This window comes from Lepidochelys olivacea (assembly GCF_965140295.1).
Source record: "Lepidochelys olivacea isolate rLepOli2 genome assembly, chromosome: 8".
In the NCBI taxonomy this organism is placed as follows: domain Eukaryota; kingdom Metazoa; phylum Chordata; order Testudines; family Cheloniidae; genus Lepidochelys; species Lepidochelys olivacea.
The window spans coordinates 21,714,007-21,732,375 of NC_140418.1; the positions used below are offsets into that span (position 1 = coordinate 21,714,007).

General features: G+C 46.3%; 1 protein-coding gene across 1 annotated transcript in view; it reads left to right on the plus strand.

Moving 5' to 3' along the window:
* The window catches only part of ADRB2 (adrenoceptor beta 2), a 62,463-nt gene extending 44,416 nt beyond the window's left edge, over nucleotides 1-18,047 (plus strand). The window contains exon 2 of the mRNA XM_084636383.1: nucleotides 16,308-18,047. Within this exon, the coding sequence (XP_084492509.1) occupies nucleotides 16,308-16,342 (35 nt within the window). The 3' untranslated portion in view covers nucleotides 16,343-18,047. The remainder of the gene's footprint in view (nucleotides 1-16,307) is intronic.
* The last annotated feature ends 322 nt before the right edge of the window (nucleotides 18,048-18,369 follow it).

Sequence of the window (18,369 nt, forward strand, 5' to 3'; positions counted from 1 at the left end):
AGGCCCACGGGGAAGAAGATGTGGGGGAGGAACAGAGTGCATTGGAAGTTGGGGAGAGAGCAAAGGAGCAAAAGGGAAGCAGTCTCTGTCACAGCAGCACGCATTCCCAGCTCAGCTCTATTTAGCTTAATTGTCCCATTTCACCTGCAGAAAAGAAACTTGTACCAGTAAGGAATTCCTGCAGTATAAAGCCACCAGCTGTGGTGCAGCAGGGGCACCCCGATTTGAAAGAGAAGGGTAAAAGTGTTTGACTCCAACCCTGCGCACTGCATCTATTCCCCCACGCACATGCTGGGTTAATAGGCTGCCTGGGGTTTAGGGACTTGGCTCTAAGGCTGTAAATCATTTCCCACATTCCGCTCTCGTCCACTTTGGGTTACTGACCCTCCGCATGGTGGGCTCACGTGGGAACAATTTACACCGGGGACGCAGCCACAGGGCAGGAAATGCACATGACTGAGGGATAGAGAATTTCCTCCTCATCGGGCCTGTTAGCGGTATTTCTATTCAAGAAGTAATCTCAGTGGGATCGCTGCAGGATCAGAGGCTTTTGCAAAAATGCCTCTACAATCCAGAGAGCAGATTAAAACAGGGATGCTGTTGGAATTTTCTTATATATACACACGCATTGATATTCAGACACTGCAACCATTCCAGTAATAAAACTAATAGCAATTACATGGGGATTGAAAAACTGAAAACAGAAGAGGCTGGGAAGTAAGGTACCAGCTATTCAAAGTGATTCTTCCTACAAGTAAACTCGTTCAGATGGAGTTCATGGGGAGGACCATAATGGAGCCTTTTCAGTGTCTTTGGATTGGACAGTCAGTGCAGGGCCAATCTTGTGTTTACCTTGTGACATTTCCTACTGGCCCCACAAAGGGTTTTCATTTTTGCTGCACTCCTAAGTGCAAGTGTGGCGCTTAGAATGGCAATGTATTTCCTTAGCAATTTTGTTGCGTCCATTATATATAAGCAGAAAATGCATTATTGTAGGGTTGCTCGTAGCCACTTGGCTGCACATGGTAGAGTGTAAATGTAGGGTTACTTGTGGGTTTGGGGCTGGTTACATGAGTTATATGTGAGCCAGTGATTGGTTTTTGTAGGGTTGCTGCCATGGATGCTGTGTTGTCACTGCGGTGTTTTTTTGTTGGATTCTTGTAGGTTTCTAGGCCCTGCCAGTTCACAAGAAGGAAGTAGGAAGGGAGACTGCAGTGACTGTGTTCTCACAATAAAATAAAGCTGACAGGTCTCATGTTAAATCTATTAACCTTGATACTCAGTTTAAATTTGAATTTCCCAGCCTTCGTCATTTCAAGTCAGACCCTCAACAGTGTTTCAGCATAGGGAGGATGGGTTTTACTGGCATTTAAATGGGAGATGTCAACTTGATTAATTCCCTCAACAGAGTTGAGAAGGGATTCTCTTTTGTAGTTGTCACCCTCCAGGTCCTCTTGCCATAAATGCACAGCACAACAAGAAATCACGCATCTGCTTGTTGATGGTAACAACTAGAGCTACCTTTGTGTGCTCCGAAAACAACCAGTGGACTCTACTTGTGTGCACAGCTTTATCCATATCTTGGATGGTCACGAAGTTGGACTTTTTAAAGTAAGAATTATTATTGGTTTCCCCTGAATTATTTTGGATAGCACAGTCATAACGATGTAGCACAATCAAACAAGTCACCAAAAATACACTCATGAAGTTTCCCAGGAATTGTTATAACAGCTCAGCAGTCAGGGGGGAATTGCAGTTCATACTCAAGTTTCACAAACGATTGTCTTACAGCTGGGGAAGTATTTCCATCCCCTGAAGCCAAGTGTCCACAAGGGTTTCCTCCTTCAGACTCAGGACCAATTTTAATGTGGTATATTTGAAAGTAATGTTTGTTTGGATCCTCAAAATGTGCCCATGCCAGTATTGAATAATCCTACAGTCCTGTGACTGTAGACCTGTCCTTCCTCAGCCCATGGCCCTTTTGTTCCTTACTCTCACTCACTGAGTTGCATCTAAAATTAGACAACGCATGGACCTTGGCTTAAACTGTCCAAAGTGACTTGGGGGTTTGGTTGTCTCCATTTTGGGCTGCCCAACTCAAGACAGCATAAAGGAGTCTTATCCTCAGACGGTGCTGAGCACCTGCCCTCTGGGTACTCCGAAACCAAGACACTGTCATCACTAGTCAGGGTTGAAAATCTTGGCCAAGCTTATCTTTGTTACTGGCTTGGTAACACATCTGGTAATAACAAGGATAGGCAGCTCCCGAAGCATGCATTTCCATTGGAAGCCATTTCCAGCTGACGGCTTTGGGGAGGCTGATGGGTCTCTGTCCCTTTACTAGTGAGCAGGTAGCCACCTCACTAAAAACACCACCAGAACTGGCACTAAGGACCCCTACTGATGGCAAGCTTAGCAGAACGGCAAAGGTCTGAATGAGCCATGGAGACCGAACTGCCATCCCATCCCCAGTGGGAATCTCACCCCATCCAGACTGAGGCACATAGACCTGGGGAGACAACAAGGGGAAGATTTGCACTGGTGCTGTGCCTTTTCAGTGCATGGAGGGCTTCAGACTCTCGGGGTGTCAGGTTTGGTAGCTTTTGTGAAGGCTAGACACAGTTTTTTAAAATAACCCAAACTATATTATATTCATTGTATCATTAATTAAAACAGCAATTGTTGGAAGGGGATTCAAAGGTTCAGAATCAAAGGAGCAATATTTAAAGAGGTCCGGTTTAGGGCTTCATCAAGCTGACAGGACCCCTCTGATTTCACATATATTATTCCTCTCCACTCAGAGACCAGAGCAACACTTTAGTTAATGGCTCTTGCTGGTGGAATTTACTAATAGCAAAGGAACCCTTGACTGAGATTGCAGCCGGGACGCCTCTCCTTGTTCTAGTGCAGCAGCGATTACACCCAACCCGTCTCAAGAGCACTGCGATCAGGTAGTACATGGAGCCTGCCACACAGAGTTTAATGTCTGACTGGGGAAGAGAGAGAGAGGGTGTCTTATGTTACCCATGAGTAGGCAGTTTGCAGGAAAATTCAATGTAGCAATTTACACATGATGGCTGCCTGGGTAAGCCTGGTAGGAAGAGAGGGATGCTGCTATCCCCATGTATATGAGCCACCGCCATGTTGCGCAACCTTCTGAGACAGAATCAGTACTGATAGAAGGGATTAAACACAGCTGTTGGGATCACTGATGTCTGCCTGGCAATTACCACTCCTCTGAACTTTGTTTCTGTTGTCAGTAGAGGAGTGTGGGGAGACAGAATGCTGTGTCTGGATCCACATTTTTAGAGAGAGCAACTGGAATCTGCAGTCATTAAATACTGTAAAAGGAAGCTCTCTCGCTCTCCATTTCTGCTTTGATTTGGGTGGATGGGGAGTTAGAAGCCCGATGACCCATGCCTGCCGATGGTGTGGGGGAGGAGGAATGGGGGGACATTCCGTGTGAGCATGCTCAGTACAAGCCAAGCAGTGGGGGGTGGGAGGGAGTCCGTGTGAGCATGCTCGGTATAAGCCAGGCAGCAAAAGCAGCAAATGGTGGGGGAGGGTTGCACACAACCTTGCATGCCCCCCCATGCGTCCCTTGACATCTCTCCAGCACTCAGATACTACCATGATAGATGCCATATAAGAACACAGATAGATGGAGGAGCGGAGGTGCATTTAGACTGCTCCATTATCCCTACAGGCAAAGAGAGAATTTCTAGTCAATGTAACGTTGCTATTTATTTTTTCCAGGTGTAGCAGTTGAACATGTTGTTTTGATAATAGTACTTAAACCCAAGCCAGGGTCCTGTCCATACTACACTAGAACCATATCAGCAACAAGAAAGAATGTGCACTGGGTAGACTAGGGTCCAGCCTACAGTATAACTACAGTGTCAGGGGACTCGGTCACAAACTCTTGTCTCTGACATAGTTAAAACCTGGGCTTTGGTCTTGCAGGGCAGACAAGATTGAAGCATGTTTTAAGCATTCGCAAACTCTGCTGCAGCTGCCCAAAGGTCAAGCTTGTAGTAGGCTCAAGTGGGCTCCATCTACACTGCAAGAGCAAACTGTGATAGAAATGTCACCACACTGGGCACGTGCTCATCTATAACCAGGCCTCATGATGTAGCTGTTACAGTGCTGTCAGGGCCTTGAATATAAGGAATGTGTACTCTGAGGCTGTGGTTTCTTTATCTTTGTTGTATGTTCCCTTGTGAATCCCACTTAGGGAAGTAACCCAACAGTCTGGTTTCTGTAAAAACTCACCTCCTTTCCCTTCCTCCTTGACAATAACCAAATGCTTCTTGGGTGGAAATGAAACTGCCACCAATATTTCTGGGTGAGCCTGTTTGTTAGTTCCCCTTCTGATCCGGGGGCAAGGGGGAGGGGGAGGACGGGCGTCCATCTTCATAGGCCTTCCTCTCTCACCCTGGTCCCCTGGTAGTTCACATCACAGTAGCTCTGTTGGGTGGAGGAAACCAGTTTCACAGATTTGAGGGCACAAACGCAACACGTGAAAATATTTTCTCGTGCATGCACTAACACACACGCAGCCTTTCGGTCACGGAAATACGAGGGAGGAAAAAAAATATTGTTGGCAAAAACACCCCAAGCCCTCCTGACTCTCATATAATCAAAAACTCCTGCCGGAATGGAGATTTTATAGATTGGTTTTACAGAGTTTCAAGGGACTTACAGCACTTCTGGGACCAAGGTCCAAATTGTTCAGGGACTTAAAAACAAAATCAGAAAAGCCGGGCCAGGCAAACAAGAAGGAGAAATAGGATAACACTGCCTTTCAACTCCTGCTGCCTTGCAGCTCTTCCACATTCTGACTAAACTCCAGAATTACTCAAATTATCCACTGCCAGGAAGAGAAAATGTCCCTGAAATGTAAAATAGTATTTGGACGTTATTTCTCACTCAAGTAAATGAGAACCCACATTGGAAATTAGCAGCTGGACTGTCATGTACACCACTTTAGGAGCCAGTGATTTTCACTGGTATCCTGCCGGCATGGGGCCGCCCGGTGGCCCCAGGTTCTGCTCCTTTCCCCACTGCGGTTCCTGGGAGAGCCCTGCAGTTCTCCCAGGACCCACAGCAGAGAAAGGAGCAGAACGTGGGGCCGCTGGGCAGCCCGACGCTGGCAGATCCTCTGGCGCAGCTGCTGTACTGTCCCAAGCTCGCCCCATCCCTGTCCTCTGTGAGGCTGCTGCTGTAGAGACGGATGAGACCCTGTGTGGAAGGGCTGGGGCAGTACAACTGCGCCGGAGGAGCTGCCGGCGTGGGGCTGCCCAGTGGCACCAGGTTCTGCTCCTTTCCCTGCTGCGGTTCGGAAGGCACAGCAGGAGGAGGACAGAGCCCCACCCTCCCCAGGTACAGGGGGTGGATAATGGGGAGGGGACAGGAAAAGCGTGGGGGCCCCATGCTGGTGGCAGGGTGGGGAGGAGTCATGTGGGGGGGGTCACGTGAGGAGGTCACGTGCCCCTCCGTGTCCTCCCCCCATATCAGTAAGAAATGGATTCCACTTGCACCACTGTACACTGCAACAAAAGTGCAGGGCTCAAAATCAGGCTCAAGCCTAACCTGTCTACACACAAATTGTGCTAACCCAGAGCACAGACCCAGTGTCCCAGGACCCCACAATGATGGAAGGTCTGAGACTGAGTCGAGCCGGGACTCAGAGTTTAAAGTCCGATTGCTTTGCGGTGTAGATGCAGCTCCAATGGCCTCATGCTCTGGGAGTCCACCTAAAGTATCCCACAGTCCCAGAGGCTGACTTTCTAGGGTGGTCATGTTTTGGGAGCATGCTAGGAAGTCTGGGATATCGGGTGGTTGGACTTGAGCCCCCATAATGCACTGTAGATGCTAGAGCCCCAGGTTGGGTGCCAGGGTTCAACAGTTCTAACCTCGGGTTACAAATGAGCGTAGACACTCAAGCCCTAGGGTAACAAACCCATGGTCTCCTAACCTGAGTTCTACTCACTCAAGGCTTATATTGCAGAGTAGACATACTCCCTAAGTCCCAGCTGATATGTAGCAGTTGTGGCATAAACTCCTGACTACACATTAGAGAGGGTGTTGTGATATAGCCTTACATCAGAATGGAAACATTTGGCATTGCCATGATGCAAAAGCAGAACATCATGAGTATGCGTACACTGCAATTAAACCCCCGTGGTGGTGCACTTTAGCTGACTTGGGCTTGTAGGGCTCTGGCTACAGGGCTGTTTAACTGTGGCACAGAAGTTCCTCTTCTTCCTCACAGGTCCCAGAGCCTGGGCTCCAGCCCGAGCCCAAATGTCTACACTGTAATTAAAACAGCCCCATCGCCTGAGTCCGAGTCAACTGACAGGGGCCAGCCATGGGTGTTTAACAGCAGGGAAGAGACATGCCTCTTATTGCAATCTGGCATTGTGATGTCCTGACGCACTGATTTCACCTGGCAGGGGCAATCCAAATGTCAGCAGGTTTGGCTTGCCCAGCGTGATGCAAGACAGACCACAAAACCTTGAAGGAACACTTCTGTGACAACCAGGATGGATGGCAACCCTAGCTCTCATCCTCCTGAGCATACTTATATATCTACTAGGACTGGCTGGAAAAAGGTAGATGACCCTTTTTTCCTTTAAAAAATGTTGTTTCAGGGAAATATATCAACTTAGATGACATTTTTGTCAGGAAGGTCTCTCTGCTCCAGGATGGAATTTCTGGTCAAACCCAGAGAGAGACAGACAGACAGACATCCCAGAACAGCCAATAGATTTCAAAATAAACGATTTTTTTTCTGCATTGGAATAAAAACAATCGGAAAACTTTCGAAAGTCTTTGCAAAGGCAGATTTGGGTCAAGATGTCTGTTTGCAGATTGAAACCCATGCTTTGCATTTTGGAAGGAGGTAGGGATATGCTAGTGGTCAGGATACTGAGCTGGTATGTAGGAGACCTAGTTACAAACCACTGCTTTGCCTGACTCAGAGCAGAGCTTTTCATCTTGGATCACTCTGAATCCGGCAGAGCAGGCACTTGAAGCTGTGTCTCCTCCACCAGGCTACTGGCTATTTGGATGTAGGACTTGGTCTCTCATGCGTGGGTCTTTTCAAGAAATGTCTCTTTTCAGTTCCTCATTGGAACAAAAATGTATTTCAAAAGCTCAGCATTTTTCACAAAAAGGAATTGCTGTTTTCCGGCCAATCCTAATATCTTCCGGGCAGCTTCTGCCTAGCTCACATTCGACCAACGGGTCTGATGCTCAACCTTTCCTTTTCCTAAATAAATCGGGTTATAGAACACCACAGCTCCCCGGCGTCTATCATCATGTAACTGCCAGGCAGAGCTGACACACTAGAGGGGTCCTGCAGCCGTTCTGGGGAAATACAACTCTTCCTCTTGTTTCGCATTGGGAATCAGGTTCCTTTGTACTTTAGTATGAGATGAAGAAGTAACTGATAGATTACTTTATAGTCAGTTGCCCTAGAGCCATTTTGTATTCTGCTTTGTGGGACAGAGTGGTAGCCGTTTAGCATGTACTCTCTGAGCCATGTGGCCAGATGCAAACTACAGGTGGCAGGTGGTTGGGGCATGAGATATAATAAGAAGAGTTCCTGATGAGTTCTCTTTTCATACGTGAGCAATTCAGGTGAGGCAAAAAGGGCAGTGAGGTGAAGATGTGGGAATCGGTGACTACAAAAACACAAAAAGAGATTTCTCTCATCAGCACAGAGCCATTGCAATGCTAAGCTAATGGACTCTTCTGATTTGTTGAGTATGCTGGAGAGATGTAGGGTAAATCCTAACCCCAGTTTTGCCCCAGCCACCACTTAACCCCAAATCCAGTGGACACCAAGCATCCAGGACATAGTGTGATTCTACTGCGCTGGGACAGCAGGATTTGGAGATTGCCTACAGGGTGTCCGTCCCTCCCTGCTACGCTGTGGTTCTCTGCTCCTCAGCACAGGGTGGGGAGTTGGGGATGAGCTGGATGAGGGGTGGGGCTGGCAGTCTATGACTGTGCTGATCCTCCAAGCCCTCTCAGAGGGTGTGCATGTTACAGGGGCTCCTACAGGGACACAGTAGAGGCCACTGAAGCATTCTGCTATCAAGCCATAGCCTGGAGATGATTTATCCTCCTCCAGCCCCCATTGAACCCCTCACCACAAATACCCATTACTCAGAGTGCCCTTTGACATCCAGTTAGAAATATGGATGGCTTGTGTGTGCAAGTGTCATTTTCATTTTCCTCACAAACAAATGAGTGCCCCTACAAAATGGCTGCCCTGAAGCTTGTGCTGGACCTATCACAATGGAACAGAAGCATTCTCCCCACTAGTTTTTCACCTCTTTCATGGGCGTGTGACGTTTCACTCCATATTCTTTATGGAAATATACTTATGATATGAATATGACAAACTGAGATATATTTTATGCAAGATGGGTGTTGTAAGGTATCATTGGAAAGGTTATGATTTACTGAAGTGATTATCCAATTTGTATGCAATTACAACTGGGTATGTATTGGGAAGACACCCAGCAGACGACAGGCCATCAAATTTGATGAGCCATCAGGAAGGAACAACAAAACCACGAAGATACTAATCCCTCTCCCTCCTGGGAGGTGTCTGGGGATGTAACTGAGACACTACTAGGTCAGGTGGTTTTGTCACCTGATACTAAACATTACCTGGGACTTCTTGTAACTTTCCACTGGAAGGGAACGGGTGTGTGTGTCAAATTTGGGAAACAAAGGATTTCCGCTTTATGTAAATCCTGTTTAAGGGTGGGGAGGAAGGCAAACGGGACTCTTCCTCTCCATGGCCTGTCTCCCCAAGGAGAAAGACTGCTAAAGCCACCTGAAGGGAAGGTGCCGGGGAGTCCAGACTGAGACAGGGGTCCAGTCTGAAAAGGAGTATAACTGGAATTCTGAACCACAGAAACTTTGCAACCTGCCTAAAATAACATTTAGGGTGAGAATTTACATTTTGTAACCAGTTTTTTAAGTATATTGAGCTTAGCTTGCATATTTAGCTTTTTTAGGACAGTAATCTGCTTTGTTCTGTCTGTTATCTCTTATATTCACTTAAAATTCACCTTTTGTAGTCAATAAACTTATTTCTTGTTTATAATATAACCCAGTTTATGTAATTTCTAATTGGGGACAGGGGCAAGAAGTTGTGCATCTCTCCCTCCACATTGAGGAAGGGAGCGAATTTCATAAAACCTTTGGGTTTGTACCCCTTAAAGGGAGTGGGCACCAGGGTGTTGGGGCAAGACCCTCAGGCTGAATCTTTCCAGCATGGATCTCTGTCTCTCTGTGCAGCTGGGTGTGGCCCTGCCTGTGTACTTGACTGCAAGAGGCTTGTGAGCCTAGCCCAGCAAAGGTCAGGTAAAGGGGACCCAGGCTGGCAGAATAGACTGACTCAGTAGCACCCAGCACATGAGGTGACACCCCAAAGGGCCCAAACCCATCACAGGGCATATTGATACAAAACCAGGAAATATGGTTAATGAGTTCTGACTGGCCTAGTAAGATACAATAAATTAATAAGATTCACACATATGCCGGCTGTAACATTCCTCTGTCTGGCACACAGCCCAGTCTCCTGGTCATGTCCATTGCACTCTGGTATGCAGGTGGTTCATCATACCATTATGTCTGTTCCTTTATGAAGTCTGGGCTTCTCATAGGCAAGCAGGGATTGGGAATCATGAAGAGGGATTGGGAGATTTCTTCATTTGGCTTCTGTTTTGAAACCCATGTTTTAGTTTGTGAACTCTCAGGAATTTAGTTCCCAGATCACAGGCGAGACCATGAGAGGTCAGGCAAGCTGCAGCTCCCACTGGGTTATGCAGAGCGGCAGATAGCTCGCATTCCAGAACAACATCTGATTTTTGTGTTTATATGACAGATGTTTTGGAAAAACAACCTGAAGTTTATTTTAATTGTCATCTTCCTAGCCTCCTTCCTACATGTGCACACACATTCAGGAACCATAAATAAGAATTCTTTAGGTGATGCAGTTCTTAGGACAGCTAGCCCTGTCTTCCATCACTGCCTGTATATACTGTATGCTGCCGAACTGATATTCCTCTCACAACAGTTTTACAGCAGTGTAAATATGCTGGATCTGAGTCTCCGCTCATTGTCACCAGTGTACACTGGAGTTTTTCCACTGACGTCAAGAGAGTTACAGTGGTTTTACACTGGTGTAAATGAGAGGAAAATCAGCACAATTGACTCTGATGGTGTTACTCCTGATTTACTCCAGTGCCAGTGAGAGGAGAATTGGGCCCAAAATGTTCAGAAATAAGAAACTGGATGACCACTGGACATTCCCAACCAGGATAATATGAAATCAGGCCAGATTCTGATCTCAGTTACACTAATATAAATGTAGTGTAACTCCATTCGAGTTACTCCTGATTTACGATGGTGTAACAGAGATCAGAATCTGGCCTTTCATCATCCCAGTGTGAGGTCTTAAGTATCGGGGGCAAATAAATAGATTATTTTTTTCTTCAGCAAAGCATTAACTATGCTCCTACATAAAGCTTGTTGGGCTAGGTTGATCCATGGGGTAATCCACTATCTTCAGTGGAGTTACACCAGGAATGAATCTGGCCATCTAGTTTAATTCACCAGCCATACTATGATAGCAGTGAGACTCTGCAGGGCGGGCGATACCTTCCAATATCTCTACCACACCCGGCGCCTTTGTAAACACTTCTGCCTCATGCCTCCTAGGTTACACTCCCTAGGCAGTAGCATCAGCCTCTTCCTGTTGTGCCTTATTACTTACCTTCTTGAAACAGTAATTAATTAATTTGGAATGGCACCTACTGGTCCCAAATGTAGATGTCCCACTGTGTCTGCAGGTGCACCTGAAACTGCCTCTGGGGAAAAATGCAGTGGGATGCTTGCTTTGTGGTGCTGCTTGCAGGAAGCATGGGGCACCTGGTCTAAATATTCTGCACTGTCCTCTACTTCATTACTAGATGTCATTCAGGGCATTGACTTTGACCTCTACATTTCTGTGGGCCAGATTTCCCCCTCCCCCTTACTCCCAATGGGGACGGTTTGAAGACTAAGAAAGTGAAAGTGGGAGACTCTGACCCTGTACAAATTTGGTCCTGGCTACCTCAGGGCTGCCTCTCTCCTTCTGTCATGATACAGCAGCTCGAGCTGTCATCAGCCCCTAGCTTTAAACAGAAGGAGAAGGTGGAAACGGATTTTTCAGGAAAGGGCCTTTGGCTCAGGAACTCCATTTCCTAGAGGGTTTGTGGGAGCCTGAGCTTGTCGACCTTCAGGGATTTAAAGAGGCTTTTGCTTGAGGAAGTATTGGCAAGTGTCTGGGGTTCTTATGGCTCTCATGGCGGGAGAAGTGGAGGGCCAGACCTGCAGTAGGTGTAAATCACCTGGCTCCATTAAAGTCAGTGGTGGAGCTATTCCTGTTTACCCCCACTGGCCTGGAGTCCTTTATTGGCTTCTGGCCAGTTTGTTAATTGTTTTTAGAGGACTGTTTTTTTTTACTAGTGCGTGTGTGCTAAGAAAGTAGTGTCATCAGCAGAGTTTACACAGTGAAGTGATTCCACACCTGCTGCAACTCCCGAGAAGTCACAGAGCATGAGGCACCAAAGGGGAGGAAGAGTGTAATGAATCTCCCTAGGAAAGAGAGAGAAAAAAAAGGAGGATTCCTGGCACGCTCAGTTGTGAGGATATTCTAGAAGCTCCAAATCCCGTCACAGAACAGCAGTGGCCAGTGTCCCAGATAGAGGGAACATGACAAACTCAAGAAGAAATGTATTCCTCCCCTTAAGTTCTTATTCCCTGAGATACGTGGCTGAAGGGGATTGGACAGGATGGATGTGTATGGTAGTGTGAGAATGAGACATCGCCCTTCATTTCACACTTATTGTCCCATCAAAGTGAAAAATACTCCCTAGAGGCAGCACTCCTGGATCTAAGCATGAATGGAAGATGAAAATTACTGCTCAGTGTTACTGAAATGGGAATGATTAGAGATGGGAAAATGCTGCATAACTTTTCCTGCCTCTTTTGTGTTTGCTGTCTGTGACTATGCTAGGAGAGGAGCTCACTGGCAGGAATCAGCACCCTTTAAGACAGTCACAAAAAGCAAATGAAACGGTGATTGTTGGCCCTGGAAATTTGAGTATAAATGTTCAACTTGTCCAGTCAGGAAGCAGAAATATGGAACGTAACTGATTTGTCCAGTCAAAACTAACTGAATTTAGAATACCAAATAATCACAATAAATTCCTCATAAACTAGCTACAGATAGAGAATGACTTCTATGAGAGTTTGTCTGAGTAAGAACTGTGTAAGGACCTGAGGCCTAGACCTAAGAGTTCTGGGCAGTCAATACCTACAAGACTGAGTGTGTAGCAGAGCCAAAACGTGGCTCTTCCAAAGTTAGAGAATGGGTAGGTATGTTGCCATTGCTATGTCCTATCAAACCCAATCCTGATCTGCTTTTTGGACTTCCTATTTCGGATTTCATACATATTATTTGCCCGGCATATTCTTTCCCTTATTTTAAAGTGAATCCCTTGCAAAAATTAGGATCTTCTCTCAGAGGTTGCAGTGTAGCACTTCTGCAAACCCCAGGTTTTAAGTTAGTTTCCTTGTCAATGTCAGCTCAAAAGCTCCATCTGTAGGGGAACTGAAAAAGATCCCTTCAGGTTCCAACTTGGTAAGATAGGAGGAAAAGCGTCACTCACTGATTCCAGTTTTCCTGTCTCACTCAAGGGTGGTTTTCACATTTCATTGCTGAGACTGATTTGTTTCACCTTTGCAATGGTACTTCAGACTTTACAATATTCTTATTTTTTGGTGCTAAACCTCTAGCTCCAGGTCCTTCACTGCACCTAATGTGGTGCCGTTATGCATTGAAACCAATGGAATCTTGATATCTACCACATTGCACCTAGGAAGCCTTAAGGAATTTCAAGTAAGCTGCTAGACTGCAAGTTTTTTGGAGCAGGGAACATGATTTCTTAGAGGTTTCAATAGTTTATGATACACTGTAGACAATGAGAGAAACAAATTACATAAAATAATTATTATTAATAATAGAATCCAAGATTATTTACTGAATCGGTTTCCCACTAACTTTGTGTGAAGTGTATATCAGACCAACCCTTGGGGTATTTTAATAGCTGTGACAACAGAAATACTAACTGTCAGTAGACCTTTTTGGAGGGGGAAATACCGATGGTCATGTTCTCTTCCTTTTTCTTTGTGTGGCTAATAGAAGCTTTCATCATAAAGTGTTTTAAAATGTTCTGTTTTTGTCTTTGAGGTGTAGTTTTAAGTTTCCTTTAATCAGTATTTGTAACTACTATTGTTATTGGATAGCCACCCCACATACACGGCTGAAGTCACTACTGAGTTTGGAGATCTTTATCCGATCCACACAAAACCACTATACAGTAGATCAGAGTCTCTTTTTATGAGAAGAGCTGGCATAGAAGAAGGTGGTACACATCATAAGAATGGCCAGACTGGGTCAGATCAAAGGTCCATCTAGGCCAGTATCCTGTCTTCTGACAGTGGCAATGCCAGGTGCTTCAGAGGGAATGAACAGAACAAGTGATCCATCTCCTGTCACCCATTCCCAGCTTCTGGCAAACAGAGGCTATGGACACCATCCCTGCCCATCCTGGCTAATAGCCATTGATGAACCTATCCGCCATGAACTCATGTAGTTCTTTTTTGATAGTGCCTTGGCAGAGCTGAGTGAGAGGAACTTGCACTGCTTCTTCCCATGCTATCCTGGATCTAGTCAGCACTAGCCATCCCCCTCACTTTCATGAGGAATAAAATTAAAATTTAATCCTATTTACATTGCCTCTCTCTTCCCCCAGATATTGCCAGCCACGACCCAATACTGTCAAAACAATGCCATTGGGCTGCTACATGAAGCATGCGTGGAGATGGTTCTTTGGGTAATTCTGAAGCCTGGATACTAGGAGTCCTAATTGCAATAAAGGAAAGAAGAGTACTCACTGGCTTATTCATTCAGGCCAGAACCCTTGATAGCCTTTCCCCCAGCTGAGGAATCAAACTCTGTGTGAAAGCCACAGAAGAAAGTTTAAACCAATTCTTCTACTGTATTACTCACATTGGGGCCTGATCTAAACACCACTGAGGTCTATGGGAGACTTTTCATTGCCTTGGGTAGTCTTTGGATCAGGCCCATAGTGAGTGTCTGGGAATACTTTATTGCAATTTTTTTCTCCAGCTGTTGGGTTGATTCCATGTCTCAGTGCGGCTATGGTTTCCCAGGGAAGCCCCATTTCTCTGTATCCATGCTGTGCAATTCTCTCCACAAAGCCTCAAGAAAAATGTGGTTCTCATCTCAGCAAGTTTAGCGCCCATCCTCCCTCTGCTGATTTCAGTGTACAAAATAATCTTCAAGCCCTGCAGAAACTATCATCACAAGAGCCAGAAATCCTGTAAGTTAGAAGGAAGGAAGGGTGGAGAGGGGTCTGTATTTTACAGAGCAGAGACAGCACTGGTGGCTTTGAAACCAGACAGAATTGGCAGCCAACACTATTGTAAATCATCTGTCTCATTATGGAAGTTTGACTTCCATTCACAACAGAAATTTTGCTTTATTTCAGCCTTCATAGAACTGAAAGGTCCTCCTCTAGCCCTCCAAGATCCATAAAGCTAGGTCTTTGTGTCAAAATCATCAAGTCATTCATTAAAATAGCATTTAAAAATAAAAATAAAAACAAAATCAGACCCAGGATATTCTCTCTCTTTCCGACACCCTTCCATTTTCAGGAAATTGAGAGTTCTTCTTTTCTTCTATCATTACGGTCACTGGGGTATAGGAGCACAAACTTAACCAAGAAAAGTAAAAATCCCTCTGACAGACTGCACTCTCCACCCTTTCATAGATCTGAAGGCCAGAAGGGACCATTATGCTAGCTGAGTCTCCTGAAAGCTAAAATACTTGTGTCTAATCCTGATTACTGGGCTCAATACCGGGGTAACGGGGAGGAGTTTAGTGGCTTGTGATGTGCAGGAGGTCAGGCTAGATGGTCCCTTCTGGTCTTAAGCTCTATGTAATACCCTAAAAGTGCTTAGGAGGCATTCGTTATTTATTTCTGTTATTTGCTCTCTGCAGGGAAGTGATACTGAGCCATTGGGGGGGGAGGGAGGTGGGGAGGTTGCTGTTGGGGGGAAAGTATTGTTTAACAATTAAAATGTCCAGAATTGTGTGTGCTCTCTGTTGAGCCGCTTGTGAGATTGTTCAGAGAACCTGAATGGAGATCGCAGGATTGTTGTGGAAATGTCTCTAGGGACAGTGTCAGCGGAACCCCACCTACCTGCAGAAGGAGAAGCATCAGCTGCACTCTGACGTGTGCAAAGAGCATTCTCCAGACAAGGGGAGCATAGCACAGCTACCAGCAGCTGAGGATCACAATGAGGGGTACAGGTTCTTTGGTGCCCCATAGCTAGTGGTGTCCTGAGGGGGTGTCTGAAAGGGGTGGGGGAGGGTCTTATAGGGGTTCATGTCCCAAGAATGGTTCTTCACTAGTTTTGCCATCTGGGAGGCTCCCTGAGCTAGAGGTAGGCCTGCTGCTTGCAGCTGAGGTAATTAGCTGTGGATGAGCCTAGTTAGGCTCAGAGGCTTGAAAGAGGGAGAGGCGCATTGACTGCCAAGTCAGAAACTGACTTCTCTCACTGAAGGACACAAGCAGCTCCTGTTGGGTTTGTATCCTGCTTGTACAGTGAGCAGCTCTGGGGAGTGCTGTCCTCTGTCTACAGTTTGTTATGAAGTTTAAAGCTGCATGAAGGGAATGCGGCTAGATATTTTATTTGCTTATGCTGCGGGAAGGAGACAGACCCTGTAAATACACTGGAAATGCCAGAGCAGGCTTCCCCTGGGATATGGTGCCTGGTGAGCTTCCTTCTAAATCCATGGATACCAGGCTTTGCTCACTTGAGTCTCCCAGTTCGAGTCTTGTCTATGGTAATGTGTGCCTTGCATGCTCAGTGAGTAGAGCTGCCGGGTGAGGTCTGCATTAGCTGGTTAAATACACGTATAGGCCATGTGGAGCCAAGGAGACTTTTATTGCTGACACTAACAGGAGCAGGACTGGGTGCTTAAGTTACTGGGCTGTAGTTGCTGGATACAGCCCACAGCACTAGCAGATAAATTGCAGTGGGGGAGGTGTAATCCCTTTCCCAGGACTCAGTATAAAGTCTTCATTTTTTCTAGGCCTGTAAAACTGTAATGTAAAAAGCTGATAATTTTTCTCTCTGCTCCACAGAGATCCCTGGGTGTCCTGGAATGGTGGAAAGTTGAATGGGCTGAAGTGTTTTCCTTACCATGCTGAGCTCACAAGAGCTCTGGAGAGAGAAAGCAGGAGCACAGCCGTGCTTCTCTGAGGCTGGTGAAACGGTGGGAAACTATTGCTTTGGCAACTGCCTTCATCTCAGCCCATCACCCATAGTGAGTCACCCGAAGGAGAAGCTGATGAAGGAGTAACAGCGACCCAGGCGAGGATCCATCAGCGCATCAAGCATCTGAGGGGGATGTAAGAGCAGGATCTGCCCTGAAAGAGCCACATCTCCGGAACCAACCATGTGAAATTGGATCTACTCTGGGAAGGTGATAGCATGGCCCAACAACACAGCACAGAATGAGTTGAGTTCCATGCAGGAGGAAAAAAGACATCCAGGGGTTTCCCTGTCATGTTAACCTCGGAAAGCACAGTTTCAAAAGGCAAGAAATCTCTAGGGCTGCCCTGTCCTCTCCATTGGCCAATTCATGGAAAAGAAGCCAAGCTCACTGCCTCCTGGCCAGGCCAAGGGATTGCTAGGAACATGGCCATGGGTTTTTGTCCACATGCTGGCAGTGGCGTTCAGATGAAACAGGAACCTTTTAAAGACGAGAAAGACAAGGAACACTGAAGTTTGCTTTTATTTACTCTGTGTTTGTTTCTACAGAGGAAGAGACAGAGAAGATGCCATGGGTAGAAACTAATAAATTCCCAATACGCCACTCAGCCCTACTCAGATAGAAGAGGAACATTAACATGGGCCAAATCTGAGGTCTTTACTCAGACAACACTCCCACAGACCCCAAGACACTGACTTCAATGACTGTAAGGCGCTAGGATTTGACCCCATGTTTTTGCACTTAGCAGGGATGGGAAGAGAGCTGCTTCACCTTTCACTTTTCAGCCCTGATGGTCAAACAGCACTCACCACACCCTTGGAGCCCAGTTTTCAGACCTGAGCCCCAAATGCCATACAAGGCTCAAATCCCTCATTCGGGTATTGAAATCAGTGCATGGACAAGTCAATCCTTGTTGAAAACTGAGCTCCCTGGCTTATTAAATATACAAAAGGGTTCAAAATGAAAAGCCCTGGTTTGGCTATTAAGGGCTTGATCTGGTGAGGTTCAGAGGCTGCCTAGCACTGTCCACGAGACGCTCAACCTCCACTGGCACCCAGGGGCGTTGGGTGACCAGCACCTCCCAGGAGCTCAGCATCTCAAAAGATCAGGAGGCCCTTCATCTCTTTACCCATGTTGCAAAGAAAAAGGCAGAGAGCTAGAGGTCCACGCAGCAAACCATTGGAAAGACGAATTCAAACAGTAGGAAAGCTGTGGTGTTCTTGCAGTTTTGGATGGCAAAAGGATAGTCTTGTATGCCAAGCACCCGGCTCAGCTGAGTGAGTGCAGGATTCTGCTTATCAGCCTGCTTAACAGCTCCCTGAGTTCTGAGGACCAGCAGCGATAACGGAATTTCTCAGCTTTGCACACAGCTCTGTTTTGACAAGAAGTGTGCAGGCAGGCCGGGCTTCCACCTGGAAAACCTCTCACTAACGTACAGTTGGGTTTCTTTATTTGCTGCTTGATGTAACACAAAAACAGGACTGCGGAGTGTTGTTGTAGACCCGCTTCCGAACCTGTGTCTGCAAGTGGGAGCCACTGACAACTTGTGTAATGCCGTAAGCTGGCCTTCAGCTCTAGCAAAATAAAAGCAAGCCATTTCGCTGGGGTTGCCTGATGTTTACAAAACAAGAGGCTGCAGTCTGACCTTCTTTATCTGCTGTGCAGGATGTGAAGGGTACAGAGCGTGTGTGTGTGTATGTGTGTGTGTAAGAAAACGCATGTTTGTACGCTACTTAGACTCTGGTACTTTATATTCTTAATATTGTTTTCTCAATGCTGCCATCTACAGCAGAATCAAATTTGTTTTATATACAGTTGCCTTGTAAGCACCTGGTGGCCAGGTTCTCAGCTGCTGTGAGTTGGCATATTTCCACTGAAGAGGAGCTACATCAGTTGGCAGCATCTGATGATCTGGCTCAGTATCTCCAATG